This window comes from Humulus lupulus, chromosome 2 (genome assembly GCF_963169125.1).
Source record: "Humulus lupulus chromosome 2, drHumLupu1.1, whole genome shotgun sequence".
NCBI lineage: Eukaryota > Viridiplantae > Streptophyta > Magnoliopsida > Rosales > Cannabaceae > Humulus > Humulus lupulus.
In genome coordinates this window covers 68985078-69007755 of record NC_084794.1, presented here as the reverse complement: position 1 = coordinate 69007755, position 22678 = coordinate 68985078, and the positions used below count along the sequence as shown (strand labels likewise).

Below are 22678 nucleotides of genomic sequence, written 5' to 3'. Positions count from 1 at the left end.
ACTATTCTAATACATATATATTTGTTTTATGGAAATTTGTTCAAGATCAAGTTTTTTGATAGACTATTCTTCTAACTGTATTAATAGTAAATTACACTGATAGTTGTTTTTCAGAGGATGAAAAGTTCTCTAAAAATCTTAACGAAGGAAAACCAAAGAGAATGGCATATACCTCATTCTATAATACAGTATTTTTTAGAGATTAGACTTTAAGAAAGAGAGAACTTGGTTTGTGAGAGAGTTTCTTTAGGACTTCTACTATGTGTGAACTGTTATAATTTGAGTGTGCTAGTTCTTCTCAACTGTGTATAGGGTGTAATCTCAGATTTTTTATGCTTAATAAAGACTTATGGTGTAATCTCAGATTCTTGTGCATTATTACATTTGATTCTTCTCACTGTGTTACTGTTATTCTTGTGAGCTAGTTTTGCTAATATATGTTTGCCTAAAGTTTGAGCAAATTACTAAGGAGTTGTTTTTAGACTTATTTATGAACTCATGATAAGATTAACCCCATAAGTTCCCTTATGCTAATATTTTGAAAAGAGAGAAATAAAAATGGAACAGAGAGAGAGAGAGTGACAATTGACAAGAGAATAAACTTTTATTTCGATTTTCATAGTACTGGGTTGAATGGGCCACACACAAAGGGATTAAAGTATCCCATCAGATAATGCCCATTAGATGTATAAATTTAATGAATTTGTATTGAGTGAGGAAGATTATCAGACTGATTTGAGTCGTAATTGTAAAGTAGGTTTTCAAGGACATTTTGTCTGATAAATTAAGAACTGAAGTTTTTGTAAAACCTTGAAGTAAAGTAATGACAATATTGCTTTCATTATTAATTACACAATTTGATGCATATATTTTTCTATCTAAATGATCTTTTTTGGCTTTTCTTGATATGAGAATTAACACTAATTGTATTAGTGTTAATTCTCATATCTAAATGATATTTTTTGGCTTTTTTTCTATTATGCTTATTTTTTGTGTGGTTATATGACAGGTAGTTGAGAAAAGGTTATGATTTCAGAATAACTGGAGGATGAATTTTTGCTCTTTATACTACATGGATTCATCATGGTAAACTTTTGGTTTTCGTGGACATCACCCTGAGTATAATAATACTTAATCATATATATTTTGTAATGATTTTTAATTTTAGTAGCAGATTTTAGTAATCAACTCAAAAGTGGTGATTTTGTGGTATGAAGGCTAGCTTAAGTTGGTTGATAAGCCTCTGTTTCTTGGATATAATTTCCATAACATTTTTCTTGAAGTAATTTGTGATGCTAGATAATAACAATAAAATATTTCTTTGTTTATTTTGCAGATGTGACAAGCGAAGTAGAAAATGATACTTAATTTTGAAGGCTTTGTGTTGGGTAGCTGTAGAATGTTTTGTGTTGAAAGTAGTGACTTGTCACTATGTTGAATATTTAAGACTCCTTGAATACTTAAAGAATATTTTGTTGTTGATGACAGTGTTGAATGTTTTAAACTAATTTGTGGATTGTTAATACAATATTGAATGTTTTTACTTTTTGTTATTTGAAAATCAAGTTCATTTGATGATGCTAGTATATATTATAAAGCTAATTTTAATTATAAAAAAAATTAAAATATAATAGAATAAATTAGTGTTATAAAAATAAAATATATAATGAGAATTTAAACTTATCTAAATATTAAAATAATACGAAAAATTGTGTTATAATATCTATTACAATAACACTTTTTATGCAAATAATTGTGTTATGCAAACTTCATTATATATCACAAATAATGTGTTCTACTAAAGTGTAGTATAACACAAAAAATGTGTTATACTAAAGTGTAGTATAACACAAATTTATAAGTATTGAAATGTGTTATATAATCAACTATAAATAACATAATTAAACACTTATCTATTTATTAAAATAACACAGAAAGTGTGTTATCGTTGACAGTATAATAACACATCTGTATAACAATGATAAATTGTTATGTAAAGTACTCTGACCTACGATAACATAATCGGTCTTAACACATCAAAAAGTGTTATGGTGTGTTTTGATAACACATTTTCGGTGTTATTAAAAGCATTTTTTCTTGTAGTGGGGGTTACCAAGAACCACCAAGCAACATGACTCTGTGTGGGTGATTATAGACAGATTCACAAAATCTGCTCACTTCTTTCTAGTAAGAGCAGTTTACAACGCAGAGCTTTACGTGGTTAAGATAGTAAGACTACACGGAGTTCCAAAGACGATAGTCTCTGATAGAGGATCGATTTTTACCTCAATGTTTTGGGAAAGTCTACAACGTGCAATGAGTACTAAGTTAAAGTTAAGTGCGACATTTCACCCTCAAACTGATGGTCAGTGAAAACGCACCATACAAATATTAGAAGATATGTTGTCGGCGTGTGCACTAGACTTCTTAGGATCATTGAGCAAGTATTTTCCATTAATAGAATTCTCTTACAACAAAAGTTATAAAGGCGGCGATAGGCATGGCACCTTATGAGATGCCATAAGGATGGAAGTATCGATCACCACTTCATTGGGACAAGGTTGGTGAAAGACGATACTTAGGATGCGAGGTCGTAAGAGAAGCAATGGAAGCTATAGAAAAGATAAGACAGTGAATGATTTCCGCTCAAACTCGCCAGAAGAGCTATGCCGATGCTAAGAGGTGAGACGTTGAGTTTTCAGTAGGTGATCAAGTCTTCCTCAAAGTATCTCCAATGAATTTGATAATGCATTTCGGAAAGAAAGGAAAGTTAAGCCCAAGGTTTATAGGTTCTTTTTGAGATATTGGACAAAGTAGGGAAAGTAGCATGTCGGTTGGCTTTACCACCATCATTAGCTGAAACACATAATGTTTTCCATATATCTATGTTGAGAAAGTATATATCAGATCAATCCCATGTGCTCGATTACAAGGCTCTAGAGTTGAAATAAGATTTCAGTAATGAAGAACGACCAGTACGCACTCTCGAGTGGGGAACTAAGGAGTTAAGGTCCAAAAGTATCCCTTTAGTTAAAATCTTGAGGAGCAATAACACTGAAAGAAAGGCAACATGGGAATTGGAGGAAGATATGAGGGAACGGTATCCCGAGGTATTTGGTAAGTAAAATTTCGAGGACGAAATTTTTTTAAGGACGGAAGATTGTGATAACTAAGGTTATTATTTTCCCCTTAATTTTCTTATAGTTTATAGTTTAGTTTGGGTAGTGGAAATTAAAAAGATTGCTTTAAGTTTAAAGTATTTATTTTAAGGTATGATCTTATGACTTAGAAATCGTTATAATTTAGATAAATTGTAATTATTATAGCTTGTAATTTATGGGATATTTTTAGTGGATAGTTTTAAGTTTTTGATTAAATTAGAATATAGTTTTATTAAAGAATAATGCACATATTATCTGGTGGTCTAAGAAGTATACATGTGGCATTGAATTTAGTCCCAATTATTTAAATATAAAGTGTATAGCCGAATTTTCCTATGGTATTATTAGGTGGAATTTTTGTGAATTTATTTATTAAGTAATAAGAGTTATTTTGAAAAACCAAGACATAGCATAGTCATAGGCGTGTAGCATAGAAATAGGCTATATTTTTGGCTCATTTTGAATTTTACATGATAGGTGTCACACTCAGCTTGAACTAGGTGATTAAGTTGGTGATAGTTGAAACCATTTAAAGAGTTTGAATATAAAATAGTACATGTGTAGGCGTGGGAGAGTTTTTGGAAAAAAAAAGTGAGGACTTTTGACTACTTTGGTTATATGTGAGTGTGTGTGCCATCAAGACAGTGTTTGTAGCACTTTGAATGAGTAAATATAGGCTGGCCGAAACTACCTAAGAGAAGAATGAGTTTGAATTTTGAAAAATAGTTTAACTAGTTGGAGGCAATCAAGGAAAAATGTTAAGGTGTAGAGCCTATAATAAATAGAACCATTTCCATCTCACTTTTTCACACTCAAAAATCTCTCAAGCCTCTCTCATTTTTTAAAATTCTATAGCCCCCAAAACCTCTCTTCTTTTAGCCCACAAAAACCTTATAGCATATAAGTGCTCGGGAAATTTATTTTCTTCTATTTTCTTATTAAACCTCAAACACTATCTTTTGATTCTAGGGTGAAGGTACGATTTTATAAGGTATAGAATTCTTGGAAGTATAGCTTTATTGAAAGTTTCTAAATTTAATTCTTTTATCTTATATATATGGTTTTGGGTGATTCTCTATAGCAAAAGCAATATCTTTTTCTTCTCACTCCACACTGAAGGTAAGAAAAATTAAGTAATTTAGTTTATGACCTAATTTGTGATATGTATGACCCTAACATTTCAAGTACAATAAGAAGATAAGTGTGGCTGGACCTAAGGTGTTCAAAAATGTATGACGGGCCTAAGTTGATGTCTGGTAGGCTTAGTTTCCAAAATTATATGACAGACTTATGTTCGGGGCTTAATTGTCACCCCTGTATAAGCACTTATCTTTTTCTTATAACTGTTTTGTTATTATGACCTATTATGCCCTATGATCATGATTTATTATGACATATGATTATGATCTATGTTATGACCTAGAATATATTATGATCTTGTATGATTAGTACAAATTAGCGTTGTTATGAACATTTGTATGATATATGATATGTCTGTTATGATTACTTGTTTTATGAATTTTGTTTGTATTTTCCTTATTGGGCTTAGACACTCCTTATTATGTTGGTGTGCAGACAATTGAGGATAGAAAGGCCAATGGCGAATGGGACGCAAAAGCTTAGTGATGTATTCGTGGGGACCATATAGTCGAGGAATGATCAACAATCCTATGATTTTATTTACAAACTATTTTCTTTTATTTCTATTGTTTCTCATTTTATTTTGTTAAAGACTATTATTTTATTTTTGTAAAACACAGGATCCATTTTGCTTATTCTGATTTTCTTAAATAAAATAACAATATTTATGTTTATGATCCAACGCTGTGTTCTTAATAATATTATGATAAATTAGGGCATTACACTAAATCCTGAGTAGTCATGAGCTCCTGTTCATGTCTATTGAGTATTTTGATTCACTCGTTAATCTCTCTTAATATAATGAGGCTAGTGACTTTTGTTTTGGAGATTCAATAGCATGAATGCCTGAGAACATAATCTTACAATATTTGGAATCCAAGCTTCCCTAATAGATCGAATATTAGTTCTTTTAAGGGTTATTGTAGAGTCCAAGAACTTTACTTAGCTAAGTTAGATAGTAGTATTATAGTAATTATAGTATTATCTTTATGACTGTGGATTTTTGGTTCAGACCGGGAATTATTTGGACACTCATAGTAGTACTTGTAGATTTTCTAAGTTTAACCTATAGTTTAAGAATATTAATTTTAACCTAAGGTTTGATTAATATGACTGATATTGATGATAATATTTATTATACTATAAGGTTTAGATAAGAACCAATGGGATTTTAGCACATGTTATGTATGGGTTATTAATGATTAAGTATTTTGAGGATTTAATTTAATAAGGGTAAAATTTGAATGCTCTAAGGTCAGTCAGCAGCTTTGAAAACGTTTAAGGGCTTAGTCAAGGCTGTTTACTCAATTCAAATTAAGCTAAAAATGTGTAATTTCGTGTTTAAATAATCAGCGTATGCCGACATATCGCAGCTATAGGGGGCGATATATCGCAGCACGTAGATACGAAAAAACACGAAACAATGCACGTTTGCCTCGGGCATAATGGTCCAGGCGATATATCGCCTATAGGGGCAATATATCGCCTCCTTCAGCATATTTTGAATGTTTTTGAAATCATTTTCCATTCAACCCTTCAACCTCTTGATAAGTCCAGCACCTTTCTGAACGAGTCTTCAGCCTCTGCTGAACGATAATTCAAATTATTTTCACTTAAAAAGCCATTATTTTTATTCAAGTTAAATTAAGATCCTTTCATTCCTAAACTCTATAAATAGGACCTAGTACCCAGCCATTATTCAACTTTTTCTCTAAGTTCAGAGGCTGCAAGTTGCTAGGTGAGTGTGAGAGTATAAACACTTGGGTTGGGAATCATAAGCTTGATCATCATAAGCTTATCAAACACTTGGGGAAGTAAGTTTTTATAGTATTTCGGTTCGAGGTTTAGATTGGTCTTACAAGTCTTCAAGGTATTTCCACACCTTAGTTCATTGGTATTATTTTATTTTAAGTTCTCATAGTCTTCTACTCAGCCTTCTAACCGTTTCTTATTTTGGTTAGGAAATCTAAGAACTTGCACATAAGTTTTTGGTAAGTATTCTCTCAATGGTTTAGTCCTTCCATTCCTTTCATTTCTCTTCTTCACTATACTCACTCTTTTTCAAATGGTTCTTAGGAGTGTTCCAAAGTCCCAACTCTGTCCTCTTATCTCGGTATTTTGGTAAGGAAAATAGGATAGAATTTATATGTTATATGCTTGTATATGTTATCTTATGTTTTTTTTATGTTATGCAATATGTTATGATATGTATGTATGTAGGCTTGGGCATATGACCCATATGACTAACAAGCCCCAAATAGATTATGGGCATATGACCTGTTTAGCTAGTAGGACCCCACTAATCTAATGGGCATATTACTTGTTTAGTCTATGGGACCCCAAGTAATAATGGCCATTATAGTATGTGTATGATATAAGTGTTATGTTATGTTTTTATGTTTCTTATGAAATTTATGTATATGAACTATGTGTTAGATTTTCCTTGCTGGGCATTAGGCTCATTCCTTTTTGTTTATATGTGCAGGAAAATAGGTCTTAGTGGCGGGAAAGGTTCTTGGAAGCTTGGAGAATGTGTATTGAGGTCGAATGGATTCAAGAGCCGAGCGTTACGATTCGAGGATGTAGTCTTGTTTTTATGGTTTTACATGTATTTTCCGCACTTGTTATGTAATCCCTTTTCATTTCAATTAAGATATGTTTTCATTTTAAAACAATGGGATCCCTGTAGTGCACCAAAAAAATTTTTTTAGATTATTTAAATTTTTGTGATTTATTTGATTTAAATGTTAAGTGTGATGAATTGTTTTATTTAAGTGTTGTTATTTTATTTGGTTGATTATTTGTTTTATTTGATTGTGTGTTATTTTATTTAATTGTTAGAAGTGTTTTGGTTAATTAATTTAATAAGTGAATAATTGTGTAACATGTTATTTTACTATTAGTGTTACATTTTATTTAAGTGTGACAAATGAGGTAATTATGTGAGCTATGGTGGAATGCACTAAGGTGCATGATAGATAGTAATGCACCCTAGTGATTTAGTGTGTGCTAGTGCATGGTAGCATGGTGCACATGTGTAGATTTTCTACACATTTTATGTTTCCTTATTTTAGATTTATTTGGGTAATTTATTTATAAAAAAAAAGGGAAAAGAAGAGGGAAATAGGAAGTGGGCGTGTGACCTAGTGGGAAAGGAATACTTTCCTTAAGATGGTAAAAATCAAAAATTGAAGACCATGATCATTTGGGGATAGGCATGATCACATTTTATTCCTTTGTATCTTTTTGAAATAAAGAGAAATTAAGAAAAATAAAAGAGAAATGGAAACTTACCTTATTGTCTTTGGGGAGACTTTATGGGGGGATTTGTGATAAAGGGGCTATGAAAGGAGAGAAGAGCCATTGCTCTTGTGTGTGTGTGTGGCTGCCGTGACCTAGAGAGAGAGAGAGAGAGAGTGGCGTGTAGAGAGAGAGAGAGAGAGAGAGGAAGAAAGAAAGAAAGGAAGAAGGAAGGAGAAAGTGAAGAGGAACCCCCTAGAGTATGTCTTCTTGTTTTTTTCTCTTTGCATAATTTTTTTTGATAATATGATTTTGATTTGTGTTATTTTCTTGTGTGTGTTTGGGTTCTTCCTCCTGCTCATGGTGGCTTTCCCATAAAAAAAACCCTAGGCTTGAACAAGGGTGTGGAGTTTGGGGTATTGATCTTTTGTGTTCTTGATTTTTACAATCAAGAGAGGTAATGGTCTTTTCCTTAGCCTTATATTGTTTTTGGTGGGTTGTATATGAGGTTTTGCTAATGGTGCTAATGGTTGATTTTGGTAGGATTGATGTATAGGATTTGGATTTTGTGAGAGTATGATTTGTGTTTAAGGGTTGTGATGTTGATTTTGCTATGCATAAAAAAATTGTAATAATCTATGAATACTTGTATGGTGATTTCGGCCTAGGTACACCCAAGGGTGTTCTTGATATGTTGTGTGATTTACAATATATTTGATCCATGTGTTTAGGACCTATGATATGTGGGTAAGAGAATAAGTGGTAATCTTGATATTTTGATCATGAAATTTTGTTAGATGCATGTTATATTTTGAATAATTAAATTATGAGATGCATGAAAATAATGATAGAAATATGCTAGGTTAATATAAGGCATATGTGAATATGGTGCTTATAAATTTACTATATGCTATTTTATTGATAATGTTTTGTTGGTTTTCATGGAATTGCAACAAATGGTTTTAAAAGGATTCATGTGATTATGTTAGTGATATTAGGATCATGCATATTATAAGAGCATAATGAGATTTTAGGCATGAATGATTTTATGTAATTTTTAAGACAAAAGTTGAGTTTTACAAAGAATTAAGTTTGCTGTTTTTTTTCAAAATAATTGGGTAAAAGTTGATAAAAAGATGAGTTGCATGCATAAATAATGTTCTTGATGAATGTGTTAATCTTTATGAAATTAAAAGAGGATTTTAAGTCTTATGTTATGATATTTTACCCCATTAATTTCCTACAGAATTTTTATTGAATTTTGAGAAAAAAAATGAGTTTATAAAATTGAATATGGTGATTTTAATGATAAAAAAATGGTTGCTGGAATTTTGTAAAAAAATATGAAGTAAGTTTCACTAAAAATGAATTTGATTAATTTTTGGAATAAATTAATTTTCCTAAGTTATGGTAATATTGAAAAATAATATTTTAATGGTATGAATGCATATTTTGATAAATAATGATTTTTCTTTATTTTGATTGATATTTAGACTCTATTTATTTGTGATTTTTTAATAAAATAAGTAGTGGCTGAAAGTTTGTTTTAAAAAGGTTAACAATTGTTATTAAATTGTCACATATGGGTTTTTACTACTTAAAAACTAAGTCTTAAATAAATTAAATCAAAATGTATTTTTCCACACTTAAAATATATTTTTCACATCATTTTTGTAACACAATAATAAAATATATTTTTCTAAAGAAACATATTAAAATAGGTATTTTAATTAAATCCAAGCTTGTTGGGTAATTCTTGATAAATTATTATTTATTTAATGAAAATGTCACATATTTTATTTTGAGCTAAAATAAAATAAATTTATAAGATAAAATAAAGTTTTGAGAAATTTAATCAACTTAGAAATTTTAAGAAAATGAAGCATATAATATGTCTATTGATTTTAAAATAATAAAAGAAATGTAGAATTATCGTTTTTGAAAACGTCTTTATTAGGCAACGTTCTCACGTATGCATGTTACATGCAAATCAACTTTTACGTCCAAAATCATGATTATTATTCAACTATGAGATTTTTATAAAACAATCATGTTAGTAAAATGGGTAGAACGAGCATTATTCTTTTTGGCGATAATTGCATGTTTAGTGTAACTGTTATCATGAGTGCATAGCCCATGCACACATGTGTTGTATGGAAAGGGCAAAATAGTAATTTTATGAACCTAAGAAACGTTATTTTGATTATGATATAGGCTCGTTGAAAAGATTGTGAAATTCTTAGCTTGGACCTGAGGTAAGGAAGTTAGATAGATTTTATGATTTTATGCTATGAATGGTAAGGCTATTTTATGAATGAACTGTTATGAAAATTTGAATGCCTTAATGTGATGATCTGTTGAATGTGATATGTGTATGGATGTTAGATACATCAAACATAATGCGATGTTAGATACATCAAACAGATTTCGATGTCAGATACATCGAACGAGTTACTAAGGACATTGAGACGTGACTCCTAGGGCGGACGCGCCGAGGTTATTCAAGGACCAGTGATCTCCTGTTTACCTCATAGGGTGACATGGACAACTAGCGTTCCATGCTCATCATGTATGCTGTATGTTTGTGATATGATGATATGTCACATTTATGTTATGATATGATGATATGTCACATTTATGTTATGATATGATGATATGTCACATTTATGTTATGATATGATGATATGTCACATTTATGTTATGATATGATGAAACGTTACGTTTATGTTATGATATACCATGATGTGTTAGATGAACGTTAGTGTTTGGTTGTTTGTTGTTTTCTTACTTGCTTATTTGCTTGTACTTCCTTACTGGGCTTTTAGCTCACCCCCTTACTTTCCTTCCAGGTAGCAAATAGAATTTCTCTATGGCACGCGTGGTGACGTGAGGAGTTCTTCATCATGGGGTGTATGGCGTGGGGCAATCCTATGGATGATAAAATGATCAACGTGGAACGCCATTTAAATTATGTTTTGTTTTAAGAGACTTTTCCTAAAATTATCAGTAGGACTCTGTTATTTAAATTATTTGGTTTTCTTGAACCTTGCATAAAAACCTATGTTTTATTTTAAACTTATGGCGCCAACTTGCATGATTTTAAATAAGTCCCCCTGAGACTTTAATAATGGACGGTATTCTTTTATAAGCTATGTTATGCGAATGTTTTGTAAGTATTAGTCTAGGGCGTTCTTTACAATCCCATATCCTAACCTAAATTTTATGGAAGTTTAACTCTTATTTTTACAAGTTTCTTAATAAAGTTATGGTCTTTTCACTTTTAAAGTTTTATTAAGGATTAGTTTTTATGTATAGTTTTCATTAATGGTTCAAAAGTCTAGAGTAGTTGGGTCATTACAGTTATAACTGGAACTGAATAGTTATTGAGTTCAAATTTATAATATTACTGTATATTAATAGTTCACTAGTGAATTAATGGTACTTAAGAGACAAGATGTAATTAGAAGGGTAAAACAGTAATTTTGACCAGCTCCAATTTACGAACCAATAATTAGATGACAAAACTACATGAAGTGATTATATCAATGGATTGCACGAAATAATTCTGTAAATATAATTCTATAATTGCTAAGAGTGAAATTCCATATTTATAGTTAATAATAATGAAATTAATAAATAAGATTGTTTAATTAAAGAGTTGAATTACTAATTTGGTTTAGTGAAACTTAGTATTATAAGGTCATGGTCCCCAAGTCATCTCTATACAACATTATCTAGGGTGTGGATGTTATTGGTAAGATAGATTGAGAAATTATAAAATTGTAAGGGATTACATTTTCAACGACAATATATAATTATATCTAAATAATTTATTAATTCGACTAATAATATGTTTTATTTGAAATCTATATATTTGTTGAAAATAATATTAATAAGTATTTGAATTAATATTATAGAGAGAATGCCTATAATTTATTATATGATAATAATTTAATTGTTAGTTTTTATAAGATAAATTTAATTTTGAATTATCGAATGTTTATGTTATTTTAAATACATAAATATTTTGTCTTAATTGATTGAATAAATAAATGAGAAAAAATTGGGGAGCACAATTCTACACATCAGCCACTGTGTAAGTCATGGTTTAAAATTCTAAATCTGAATCGTTCAAATATATTAGTTATAAGTTTGACTTATTAATTATTTAAAATGATATTTTGATTTAATTAAAATATTTATTAAATAAATAAAACTAAACTTTGATATAGAATATATATTTGATATTTTATAGGTTATCAAAAACAGAAGACACTATACACAAGAAACGTGAAAAAATATAACCATATTTTCTCTCTTCTATCATTTTTTTAGCCTTCTCATTCTCAAACTCTTTTGATATCATGTGTTGAGTACATCAAAAGGCATAAAATTGTCATTTACAGCTTTTACGTTCCCACACATGTTCTAGTGTAATGAATCTCATAGCATTCTCTTGGATTGATTATTTATACTAAAAGATAGCAATGACAGACTAAAAATGTATGAATCTTTCTTGTGTGTTTGATTTAGTATATATATATATTTTGATCTCACTTGGTATTGAAAAGAAGTTTTTGCAATACAGCTTCCACTACCCATTCTTATTTACACATTTAATACCAAGAGAAGGTCCTTAGAGACAATTATTTCCTAATAGGAATATTCGTGATATAAGGCTAAAATTGGGTCTAATGTTTCTTTGGTTTGGAGGAATCTTATATGGGGTAACGATATCATTCTTAAGGGTTTTAGATGAAGGACATGAGATGGCAATGGCGTGAGAGTTTTGAAGGACCCTTGGCTGCCTCATCCTTCAAGCTTGAAATTTATGACATGCCCCACATTACTAAGAATTTCTTTGTCATTGACCTTAAGCAGAGTGATGGTCATTGGGATGATGATTTTATAAAGAGAGTTTTTAATGAAGAGGATGTGAATTTAATCTTGAAAATTCCTAGTGAAGATCTAGCGCTTAAGGATAAGATTATGTGGCATTATTCAAAAAATTGAAAAAGCTGAACTCCAGATATGGGGAATACCGAGGCATGGTGGAAACGTCTATGGAAAATGAAAGTCCCACAAAAATATTACATTTTTTTTTCATAAACTTAGCCTCTCGTGGCTACCTACTAACAGGGTTTTGTTTTGCAGGGGAATAAATATAGATCAAAGGTACTAAGAGATGTTGCAATGGAGCGGAGGAAAAACATTTTTCATGCTCTTTAATTTGGTGCTGCCTTAGAGTCATATCTACTTGGAAAAGAAGCGGATTTTGAAAACAAATTAAAAACTGCCATGCTTACGACATTCAAACCTTTTTGAGCAAACTATTTACTGTTTTGAAACTTGAGGAGTTTGAGTTGTTCATGGTCATCACTTGGCAGTTGTGACATGCAAGAAACTGGTGAGTTCATGGAAATTCTATACCTCTTGAAGCTGATTTAATGGACTGGTGTGCTCAGGTTTTGAATGAGTTCAAAGGGTAATCAAGACAGAAGAAACAAAAATAAAATGCTAGCATGGAAAAATGGAAGCCACCTGACTTGGACACTATTAAAATCAATGTTGACGCTGGGTTTAATGTCTCAAATAAGCTTTGTGGTATTGGGATGGTTGCCGAGAATCATATGTATGGGTCGTGTGTTGGCTGCTACTACAACGCTCATTCCTCATATGATGGAGGTGCTCTCGGCTGAATTACTTGCAATTAGAAATGGACTGCAACTGGCAAAAGAGAGAGGTTTCGAAACTTTTTTGATTGAATCTGATTGTCTTCCTGCAGTTGATCTATTCCATTAATGGGTTATGCTATTGTGATAATGATATCATTTTTTCGTTGATTCCTACTGTTGGCTTTAGAAGTTTTAAGTTGAAACCTAGGAATGCTAATGGTTTAGCTCATTTTTTAGCCAATATTGCTTTGTCTTGTGAAGCTAGTGCTATGTGGAATGGGGGGCTTCCCCTTAGATGCTAATATATCATGCATTATTAGCTGATTGGCCAACTCCTTTGTAAGTCTGGTTTTGAATGAAGAATTCCCTTTCAAAAAGATAAAGAGAGATTAAGATCTTTCTTGATCAATGATAACAATTAATTTTCTAAAAAAAAGATTATAACAATTAGTAAAAAATATTTAATTAAATGATTTGATTAAGAAAACTAAAAGATATAGTTTTTTTTTTCTCTTTGTTGACGAGATTACGGTTGATTTATAAACGGATGGTTAGGATTGTGTAAAATTGAATGAAAGAATTTGTTTAATGAATGATCAAAGATTACAATGAATATTCTATACAAAATTGGGTATATGCTTGAAGATGAAGTGTTGCTAAAATGGAGTGCTCTTAATTAAGTAAGATCGAATGTACACTCTCATCTTATTAGATGAGGCCTTGAGTTCAATCCCTCACCCTCACCCTCACCCTCACCCTCACCCCTATACTTAAATATAAATATACAATAATGATGTAATAAAAAAATGTAGACTAAGATAATGTGAAAATGAGATTAACTTCATAATTAATGATGATGCATAATATATATGTTGCTTGTATGAACCATGCAAGCTAACACGTACGGATTGTATAGGTATAGTTTAGACTTTCCAACAATTTATAGGTGGTTGATTTAAGTCAAGAGAGAGATATAGTTTACTTTAACTTAACATTACGTACAAGCTTTATATGTATAATATTATTTTAATCTGTTTTTTTTAATTAAAGTCAGAGATGAAAATTTGTTTAAGAAATACTGATAGAAAGCCTTTATTCACATTTGTAACCATATATTACACCTTTCAGTCGCAATCTATCATTACACACTCTATGAGACACTCAAAATCTAAAGCAGTACGCCCTCTTATACTTAAGTTGTCTGGGTAAAAATAAACTTAGCTAGGCACACTCACAACATACAATATATACATAATCACTTTCATACATCACTGGAATAACATTATTGGTAGGCAAACCAGATGCTCGCACTTAAGTGTACCCATACAACATAGATTAGTAAAGGAAATATTATTATTGTAGCAGTATGACGTACGTAGTTTAATTTAAACAGGAGAAGCAGGGCGTTTGTCGTCATTCTCGGCAGCGTTAGTGCTCATCATACGACGAAGTCTAAGGGAAATCGACGGAGAAATAATGGGCTTGCGCTCACTCAGCTGAAGAACCTTGTAAACACATGACCCAAGCAATGTTCCAGTCACTGGACCCACAAAGTACACCCAAAGCCCTTTGAACTCTCTACTCGCGATTGCTGGGCCTAATGTTCTTGCTGGGTTCATAGATCCACCTGACACCGGCCTGGATTTCACAAATCATCAAATACAATCAAATTATTTATTTGTTCATTGAACTCCTTTTTGTCACATAATTATTAAATTAAGTACAAAATATCCTTTTTAATTTCGCCTAAAAACATTTTCTGATGAGCCCTCCAATTTTTGACCATATATAAATAAATGTGACATATATAATGTGAGTTCTCAAGGGTGTTTAATACTATATTTATCTTATTATGTTGGTGGTTAACCTAGAGTACTTAGCTAAGGAACACCTTAAATTATTCACATCATTTGATGTCTTGATTTGGTATATCATTATTGGTATAAATCAATATGAATCTCACATATTTTATTTTAAATTAAAATATGTAGGATTGAATCTTGAATTGTACTAAAATCGATATATCACATCAAATAGTGTGAGACATTTTAAAGTATCAAATAACAATACTCAAATCGATATAGTATGTGTACCTCCCATTACAATGGTTGATTACAAATGTAGTAGGAAAAAACACAAATTTTACTACATATATTTACTACGTTCGTCAACCTTTTTGACCTATGTGGAAAAAAAGTTTTAGCAAAAATCAGTAAGTAGTCTAAAGGTTGTACTTAAGTCACTAACTAGTTTTTTTTTTTTTTTTGCAACAAAAATCAGTAAGTACTTTGAAATGTTGCACTGAAGGCACTAAGTAGTTTTTTGTTTGTTCCAAAAGTCATGTTTTACACAAATTTTGTCTTAATTTTAATTAATAAATAAAAACTAAAATAAATGCATTTCTAACTTTGAAAAATTATTTGAAATCTATTTGAATAATAAAATATATATTAAAATCTCTAGCACAAAAAAAAAGATTTAATTTTACTTAAACTACGTTTTAGAAAATTATACAACTTAAATTGAAATAAAACTTAGTTTAATTAAAATTAAATAACTTTTTTATGTTAAATTTTTTTAATGATTTTTTACTTTTAAAAAATATTTCAAATTATTTTTCAATATTAGAAATATATATATATATATTTATGTTTATAATAATTAATTAAAATTAAGATAAAATTAGTGTAAAATGTAATTTTCGTAATAAAAAAATTACTTAGTAATTTAAGTACAATATCATAAACTATTTACTGATTTTTCCTGCCAAAGAAACTACTTAGTGACTTAAGTACAATTTTTTAGACTAATTAATTTTTACCGCAAAAAAATACTACTTATTAGTAATTTAAGTACAATATTCTAAACTATTTACTAATTTTCATCTCAAATATTGGTTACATAACAAGAAAAATGAATAGCTAGCTACACGTATAACTTACTTTAAAATGTTCCATATTATTGGGGATTTTTTTTATTATTATTTTACTTACCCAGCAACAATTGATGTTATACAAACCGATGAACCGACAGCCAAACCAGCAAGCTCTCCTACCTGCAATTGTTTTAATTAATTAGTCAAATAACGCATAATATTATATGATAGTACATCAATCCAACATGTTATAGTGTCTGTGTTAAATAAAATATATAGTTGTAACAATAAATAAATAAAAAGTGATAGGTGTGAAAATATTTACGGCTTTAGTATCAGTTGCAACAGCAGAAGTGATAAACATCATGTTAAAAGTTACAACAATTTCCATGATTAAGGCCCTAGTATCACTCCCAGAAGGTGTTGTGGTGCCAATACGGTGTATTGGGTCCAAAAGTGCACGCAGTGTAAATGCAGCTGCAATAGCTCCTGTAAATTGAGATAATGCATAGAATGGGACCTGCATTGCAATGCGTGACCATATAATAATATAAGATTAAAAAGAAACAAAAAAAAAAGTTAATAATTATAATCGTAGACATGGTTAGTTTACTTGTATTATTTAGTATACCTACCACCCCTTCATCAGCTTGAATAAATAAAACGAGATCAGTCAACGCTTTTTACCTTTAAAAAATTTATAATTATTTTTTGAGTTTGGTTATTTATATTATCATATATATAATTGTGTATATCTTTCCTCCTAACTCGATCCTTATGGATAACTTTTATTGAATTACCAAGATCGAGCCACTATATATACGTACACATTGCCCTATTTCAACTCTCCTCGAAGTTGATGTTCTAATTAACTAAGACATACAATAATAAATATCATGATCAAGCTTTCGATATTTCTCCTCTGTAGCATATATATAAATACGAATATAAATTAATATATAGTCTACATTTGAATTATTTTTTTTCTTTCTGAAGATAATTTTCTTTAGTGAATTGTTTAAAACAATAATGGAGAACAAGCAATAACATCAATTCTTAAGCAGAATAAAAAAAATGAAGAAGAAGAGAAAAACCATCTGTTGACCTGTGTATTGATATGTGTCAATTTGTAATTCGTCGAAGCATAAAAAAATAAATATAATATTTGTAATATAGAAAAACAAAATAGTGTACCTTTCACACATTGATCATATGTTCGTATATTATATACATTAGATTATTATGATATATGTTCCTGGAAATGTTACAAATATATAAAATTAATTATATTATAGACCATCCATATGATTTTCCCTTGTTTAATGAGCTCGATTAAAAAAATCACAAATTGATAGCATACTGGGAATCTTTGTGGGTCCGAGACGTGGTTAATTGACTCATTTAGAATTGTTTAGCAAGCGTGATTATTCATATATATATATATATTTATATAGTTGACTCAAATCTCAATCCCAACTCAATAGTAGTTAATTTTTTTTTTGTTCAAACTAATTAGGCAAATTGCATTGTGACATGGATAGGTGTGGCCGTATGGGTGGTTAATTGTATGAATGTTATGTATACATATGCAATCACAAGTAGTTAGCATAACACTGACATTACTATATAAATATTGTTTTCATCATCCACAAGTTGTAATTCATGCATTTCTTCAGCTAAAAAGTGGACTAAACTTTGTCTTAAGAGTGAAGTAGTGAATTTTTTTTTGGACTTAGAAGTATTGGATTCTTTGATTCTATGGAATAGCTGTAATTGCTGTTCCTTGGACAATTAGAGTTAATGCTTTGGCTAAACATTAGTTATTTTAATTGATGAATACTGTGGTTTTATTGTGTTAATTCATAGAAGGGCAAGACTTGATTGCTGATGTAAGCCATAGTATAAGAATATTCGCAGCTAGCTAGCTCTAATTGTTTTGGAGGTCTTATCTAAGAATTTCCTTAATTTATGTATATATATACATATATTAAAATATATATGAATATTTATGAAAGATACACCAATATTGCAGTCTTAGGATGTTGGTACTTTCTTATATTTTATCAAGTTTAGTATATTTACCAAGCTAATAATAATAATAATAATAATATATAATAGCATATATAAATTACACTAAAACAAAAAATTAGGTACTTTGTTTTAGCGGCATTTGTATTTGTTATTGGTATAATGACTTCGAAAACTTACTTATTTTAAGATCGATGCTATGTTTTAAAAAATGGTGAAAGTAATTAATATAGGTGAATGTTTCGAAATACAGCTATAAGGCAGAAACTTTTCATTTGCTTAATATGTAAAAGCTTCAAATGGTGAAATTTAGTTACATGTTCCCTTTTAATAAAACTAATATTCTTATTCCTGATTTTCCCTCCACATATTTTTGAATTTTTTTAAAAAGATTTGATATTTGAGGAGGTTAAAAAGGTTGCATACAATTAGTTTAGACGTATATTTTGATTATGTCTGGATCTAGTTGAGCTAGATTAATTCTGTTAAAAACTTATAACAGTGACTACTTAAGAGGTCTCAAATAACTAAATTAATTCACCAGTTTGTGATAAAAGGCATGCAAAAATTAGATCACATTGCAAAAAATAACATTTAAAAGTATACATTCTTTTAACACAACTAGTGATTAAAAGGGTACCATAACAAATATTTTGATTATAATTTGGTAAGGCTAAATCTACTTTAAAAACAACTAATGTCATTACTGTATAAATGTTCCGACTAAATGTTACTTTTATGTGATTTAAATGGTAATAATAATGTTATATTAGTGCAGCAAGAGTTTTTAAATAAATATATAAATAATATATATTTGTCAAATTTTCATATCTAATATCAGAGTATCAATGATCAAAATAATTTAATTTAATCAAAATCAATAAATTAATTAGAACATATAAAAATAACATTAATTAAATATATGAAGAAGTTATACCTGTTTCCATGGGAAGCGCAGAAAGGATGCAAAACCAATGGTGACAGCAGGATTCATATGAGCTCCAGAGACGTGCCCAACCGAGTAGATCATGACCGTCACAATGAGGCCACCGGCAATCGATGCTCCCAGCTGCGAGATTCTTCGTTCATCGCTTCCACTTATGGCAGCTGCCGCGCATGTCATGAACACCAGCAGGAACGTTGATACCACCTCTGCCAACATCTGCCCATATACACATGCACATACATTTAATCATATATATACATTGTTATATATTAATCGAGGCTGCATGCATGGTTCATGTGGACTAAACTACGTACAAGGATATATATATATATATACATATATGTATAATAAGCTATGGTACCTTTCTGAAAAGACCAGGTTGGAAGTGCTCATGATACAGAGTCCAGAAACCAGATGATGTGCTATGACTTTGGGGTTTGGGATTCAGACTAGAGGTCAGTTCGTTTGTCTCACGACTACTCATGCCTCTTGAAACTGCTTGATCTACTGTGTCCATTAATTTTATTTTTATATATATGGAGTAGCTAGTACTATATAGACTATAGTAAGGCAAAAATTAAAGAGGTAATTTTTTGCTTAGAACTCTAGCTCTAAAGTTTGGTATTTTCCATGCATTAATAGCGTCGAGAACGTTGGCTTAAATAGGGTTCAAAGCTGCTATCGACAAAGTAGCCTTTACATATCGCACGATGTCACCAATTTTATAATTAATGACAAGGCTAAAGCTACATACAATTCATGGCCTCCACTAGGACACCCAATTATAACTTTAGACGACTTTTATGTCTACCCTTCTTCTTACCATCACAATAAGGAAAAAAAAAAGGGAGTATATACTACCATCAATCCAAATAGTTCTTATTATAAATTTGGGGTAATACAATATGAAATTATTATAAAACAAGTCATGACATAATGACATGTACTTGTTTGTGTCTTTCTTACCGAAGATATAGTTTTTTAGCACTTAAATTGGTTGGTGATTGCGATTAGATGGTTTTTCTACCTTTGATTTGTAATTTATTAATTTCTCCTTTCAACAACACATGGGGATAATCATCCTAATTTTCTAATAAATGTCAATAATTTATTAAGAGGTACTAATTGTAATAGCACTGTTGAAATTGTGGACAGATTTTGAGTTTGATCTGGTCAGTCGGCCCCACAATATATAAAAAGTGATTTGGTGAGAAGGTCTTCCATTGAGCACTTCTTCAAATGAACTCAAGTTGAGCAAAAAAAATAAAAATAAAGGCAAGTTGAAGACTGGTATATTTGCAGTTATAAAATATTATTCTATAATTAATTATTCACAGCCATATAAATATATGAGCATTGTATAAGCCGCAATGATGTCCAACAATACCATATCTTGATTAGTACAACCGACTAGCGGGTTGGTCATATTTTATTTTAAATTAAAATCTGTCAGACTCTATACTAAATTAGACTAATATATATATATATATATATTTATATAAAGTAGTGTTTGGTACCATAGTATCCTTTACCAATATTCATATATCTATCAGCCAAAAAAACCAAAGGATATTGAATGAAAGATTCATGATAATCAAAATATACATAGTTCGAGCAAGAGAAAATAAAACAATAAAATTATACATGCAAGTTTAAGTTAACGAAGATATATATAGCAAATATTATACGCGTTCCCGCTATATACATATGTATTAGATATATTTTATTCACAACTTACAACTAAAAAAAATATTAGTACAAAACTATATATATATATACTAGCATAAAGTAACATGCAATGTACGTTTGTTTAGTTGTATTGAGACAATGAGTGAATTTAGTTTTATTTTTTAATTTTCGTATTAAAATTTATTATTTAATCAATGGTAAGTAACGATTTGGTACTAGTTAACTAAAATATGACATATATACTAAATCAACTTATTTGCACATTGATTTTGTATTTAAATAATTAAATGATAAAATATGTTTTCAAATATACTAATTAACTAAATTTTCATATTCGAAGCAACTTCAAATTATTTATGTAATAAAAAATAATTAATATTTTACTACTAACCTAGTAGTATTGAAAGCGTTGAAGGTGAATAAATATGAGTGTAATCATGAAAGTAAAGTTATAATAATAATAATAAAGTTAAATTTTTAATGTAGTTATATTTTTTTATATAAGAATATGTTAGTCCACCAAACTATGTTATATATATGAAAATTAATAACAATAATATTTATATATTTATTAATATATATAATTTATATATTATGAATTATTAATTATTAATGTATATATCCAATTTGTTATCCAAAATAACATAATTATTAATATTATATGATGATAATAATATCTTCCAAATTTTGTGTTCCTAGCTTATTTAATTTTAATTAATTTAAATATATATAAATAAAAAATTTGTTTGCCTAAGTTATAAATTTTGGGTATAAATTTTTAGTTATATATTCTTTTTTGTAGTATAAATTTTGGGTAGATTTTTAAAAATTATACATTATTGGGCCAACCCCAAACTAATTAAATGAAGCCCACTAATCAAGCCCAATAATCAAACCCTACCTATCAAATCCTAGTATAAACATATATCTTTCTACCGAAACCTAAACCTATCCTAAGCCGTCTCTGCCTGAGCCCTCCCATCTCTTCTGTGTCGTGCCCCCGGCCACAAGAGACAAGACCGTTTGACCCCTCTTTTTCTCTCTCGGCAAAGGAACCCACCACCACTCCACCAGCTCGACCCACCCACGGCCGTCTACTCTTCGTCAGCTCCATTTCCCCTCACCCAAAACCAGTCAGTCTCTGTCATACTTCCCTCACCATCTCCGATAACCCAGGCCCATCTCGGCCTCCCTAGCGCGACCCCAAAGCCAGGTGACCAGTCAGTCCCTGTCATCCTTCCCTCACCATCTCCGAATCACCCAGGCCCATCTCGGCCTCCCTCGCGCGACCCCGAAGCCAGGTGACCCTAACCCAGTCGCGACCCCAACATAGGCCTCACCACCGTCTGACCACCATAGCGCCACCTCACATTGCCTGTTCTCACACCAAACCCAGACCAGAGGTTGTGAACATCTCAAACAAACCTGCAAGGGTATTTTTTCAGCTTAATCCCAAAGTGTTTTAGTTTTGTTTTTTGGTAATGTAAAACTTGTTTCTACTTGTCTTCCAGAACTAAAGCATGAATACAAAAAGCTAATAATATGAAAGTCAAGGAAAATATGAGAAAAGGTAGCTGCTTAGGAAACACAAGTTAAAATGTATAGCTTTGATGTTATAAATAAATAAGTTTGTTGTGATTTGGCTATTTTCCTTGCAGATTGGATATACCTCACCTGCTCAATCTGGAATCATGGAAAGCTTGTGCCTGTCAGTTACAGTTGTTAGTACAAAGTTTTTGCTTCCTCATTTTGTTTTTGTTTTTCGAATTTTGTAGTTTGAATTACCCTCTTGTTATTTTCCAGTTCTCAGTTTTTGGATCTATAGATACAATAGGTTGAGTGATACAATAGGGAATCCTTTTGGGGTTGATTGAGTGTTTTATGTGAACTTGATTGTGCAAAAGATTTCCATAGGCGAAAAAAG

General features: G+C 30.3%; 1 protein-coding gene across 1 annotated transcript; it reads right to left on the bottom strand.

The window, feature by feature from the left end:
- Window positions 1–14601: 14601 nt before the first annotated feature.
- LOC133814379 (aquaporin NIP2-3-like) lies at window positions 14602–19582 on the bottom strand. The gene is made up of 5 exons (XM_062247346.1): window positions 19427–19582; window positions 19057–19281; window positions 16417–16611; window positions 16210–16271; window positions 14602–14854 (listed from the first exon to the last, which is right to left on the bottom strand). Exons 1-5 carry the CDS (start codon window positions 19580–19582, stop codon window positions 14602–14604), a joined length of 891 nt encoding a protein of 296 aa, XP_062103330.1.
- Between the last annotated feature and the right edge of the window lie 3096 nt (window positions 19583–22678).

Coding starts and splice junctions, on each gene's coding strand:
- LOC133814379 (XM_062247346.1), bottom strand. CDS start 19,582: ATGGACACAGTAGATCAAGCAGTTTCAAGAGGCATGAGTAGTCGTGAG. Junction 16,272..16,416: donor TTGCAACTGATACTAAAGCC/GTAAATATTTTC, acceptor AAACAATTGCAG/GTAGGAGAGCTTGCTGGTTT. Junction 14,855..16,209: donor ATAACATCAATTGTTGCTGG/GTAAGTAAAATA, acceptor TGTGAAATCCAG/GCCGGTGTCAGGTGGATCTA.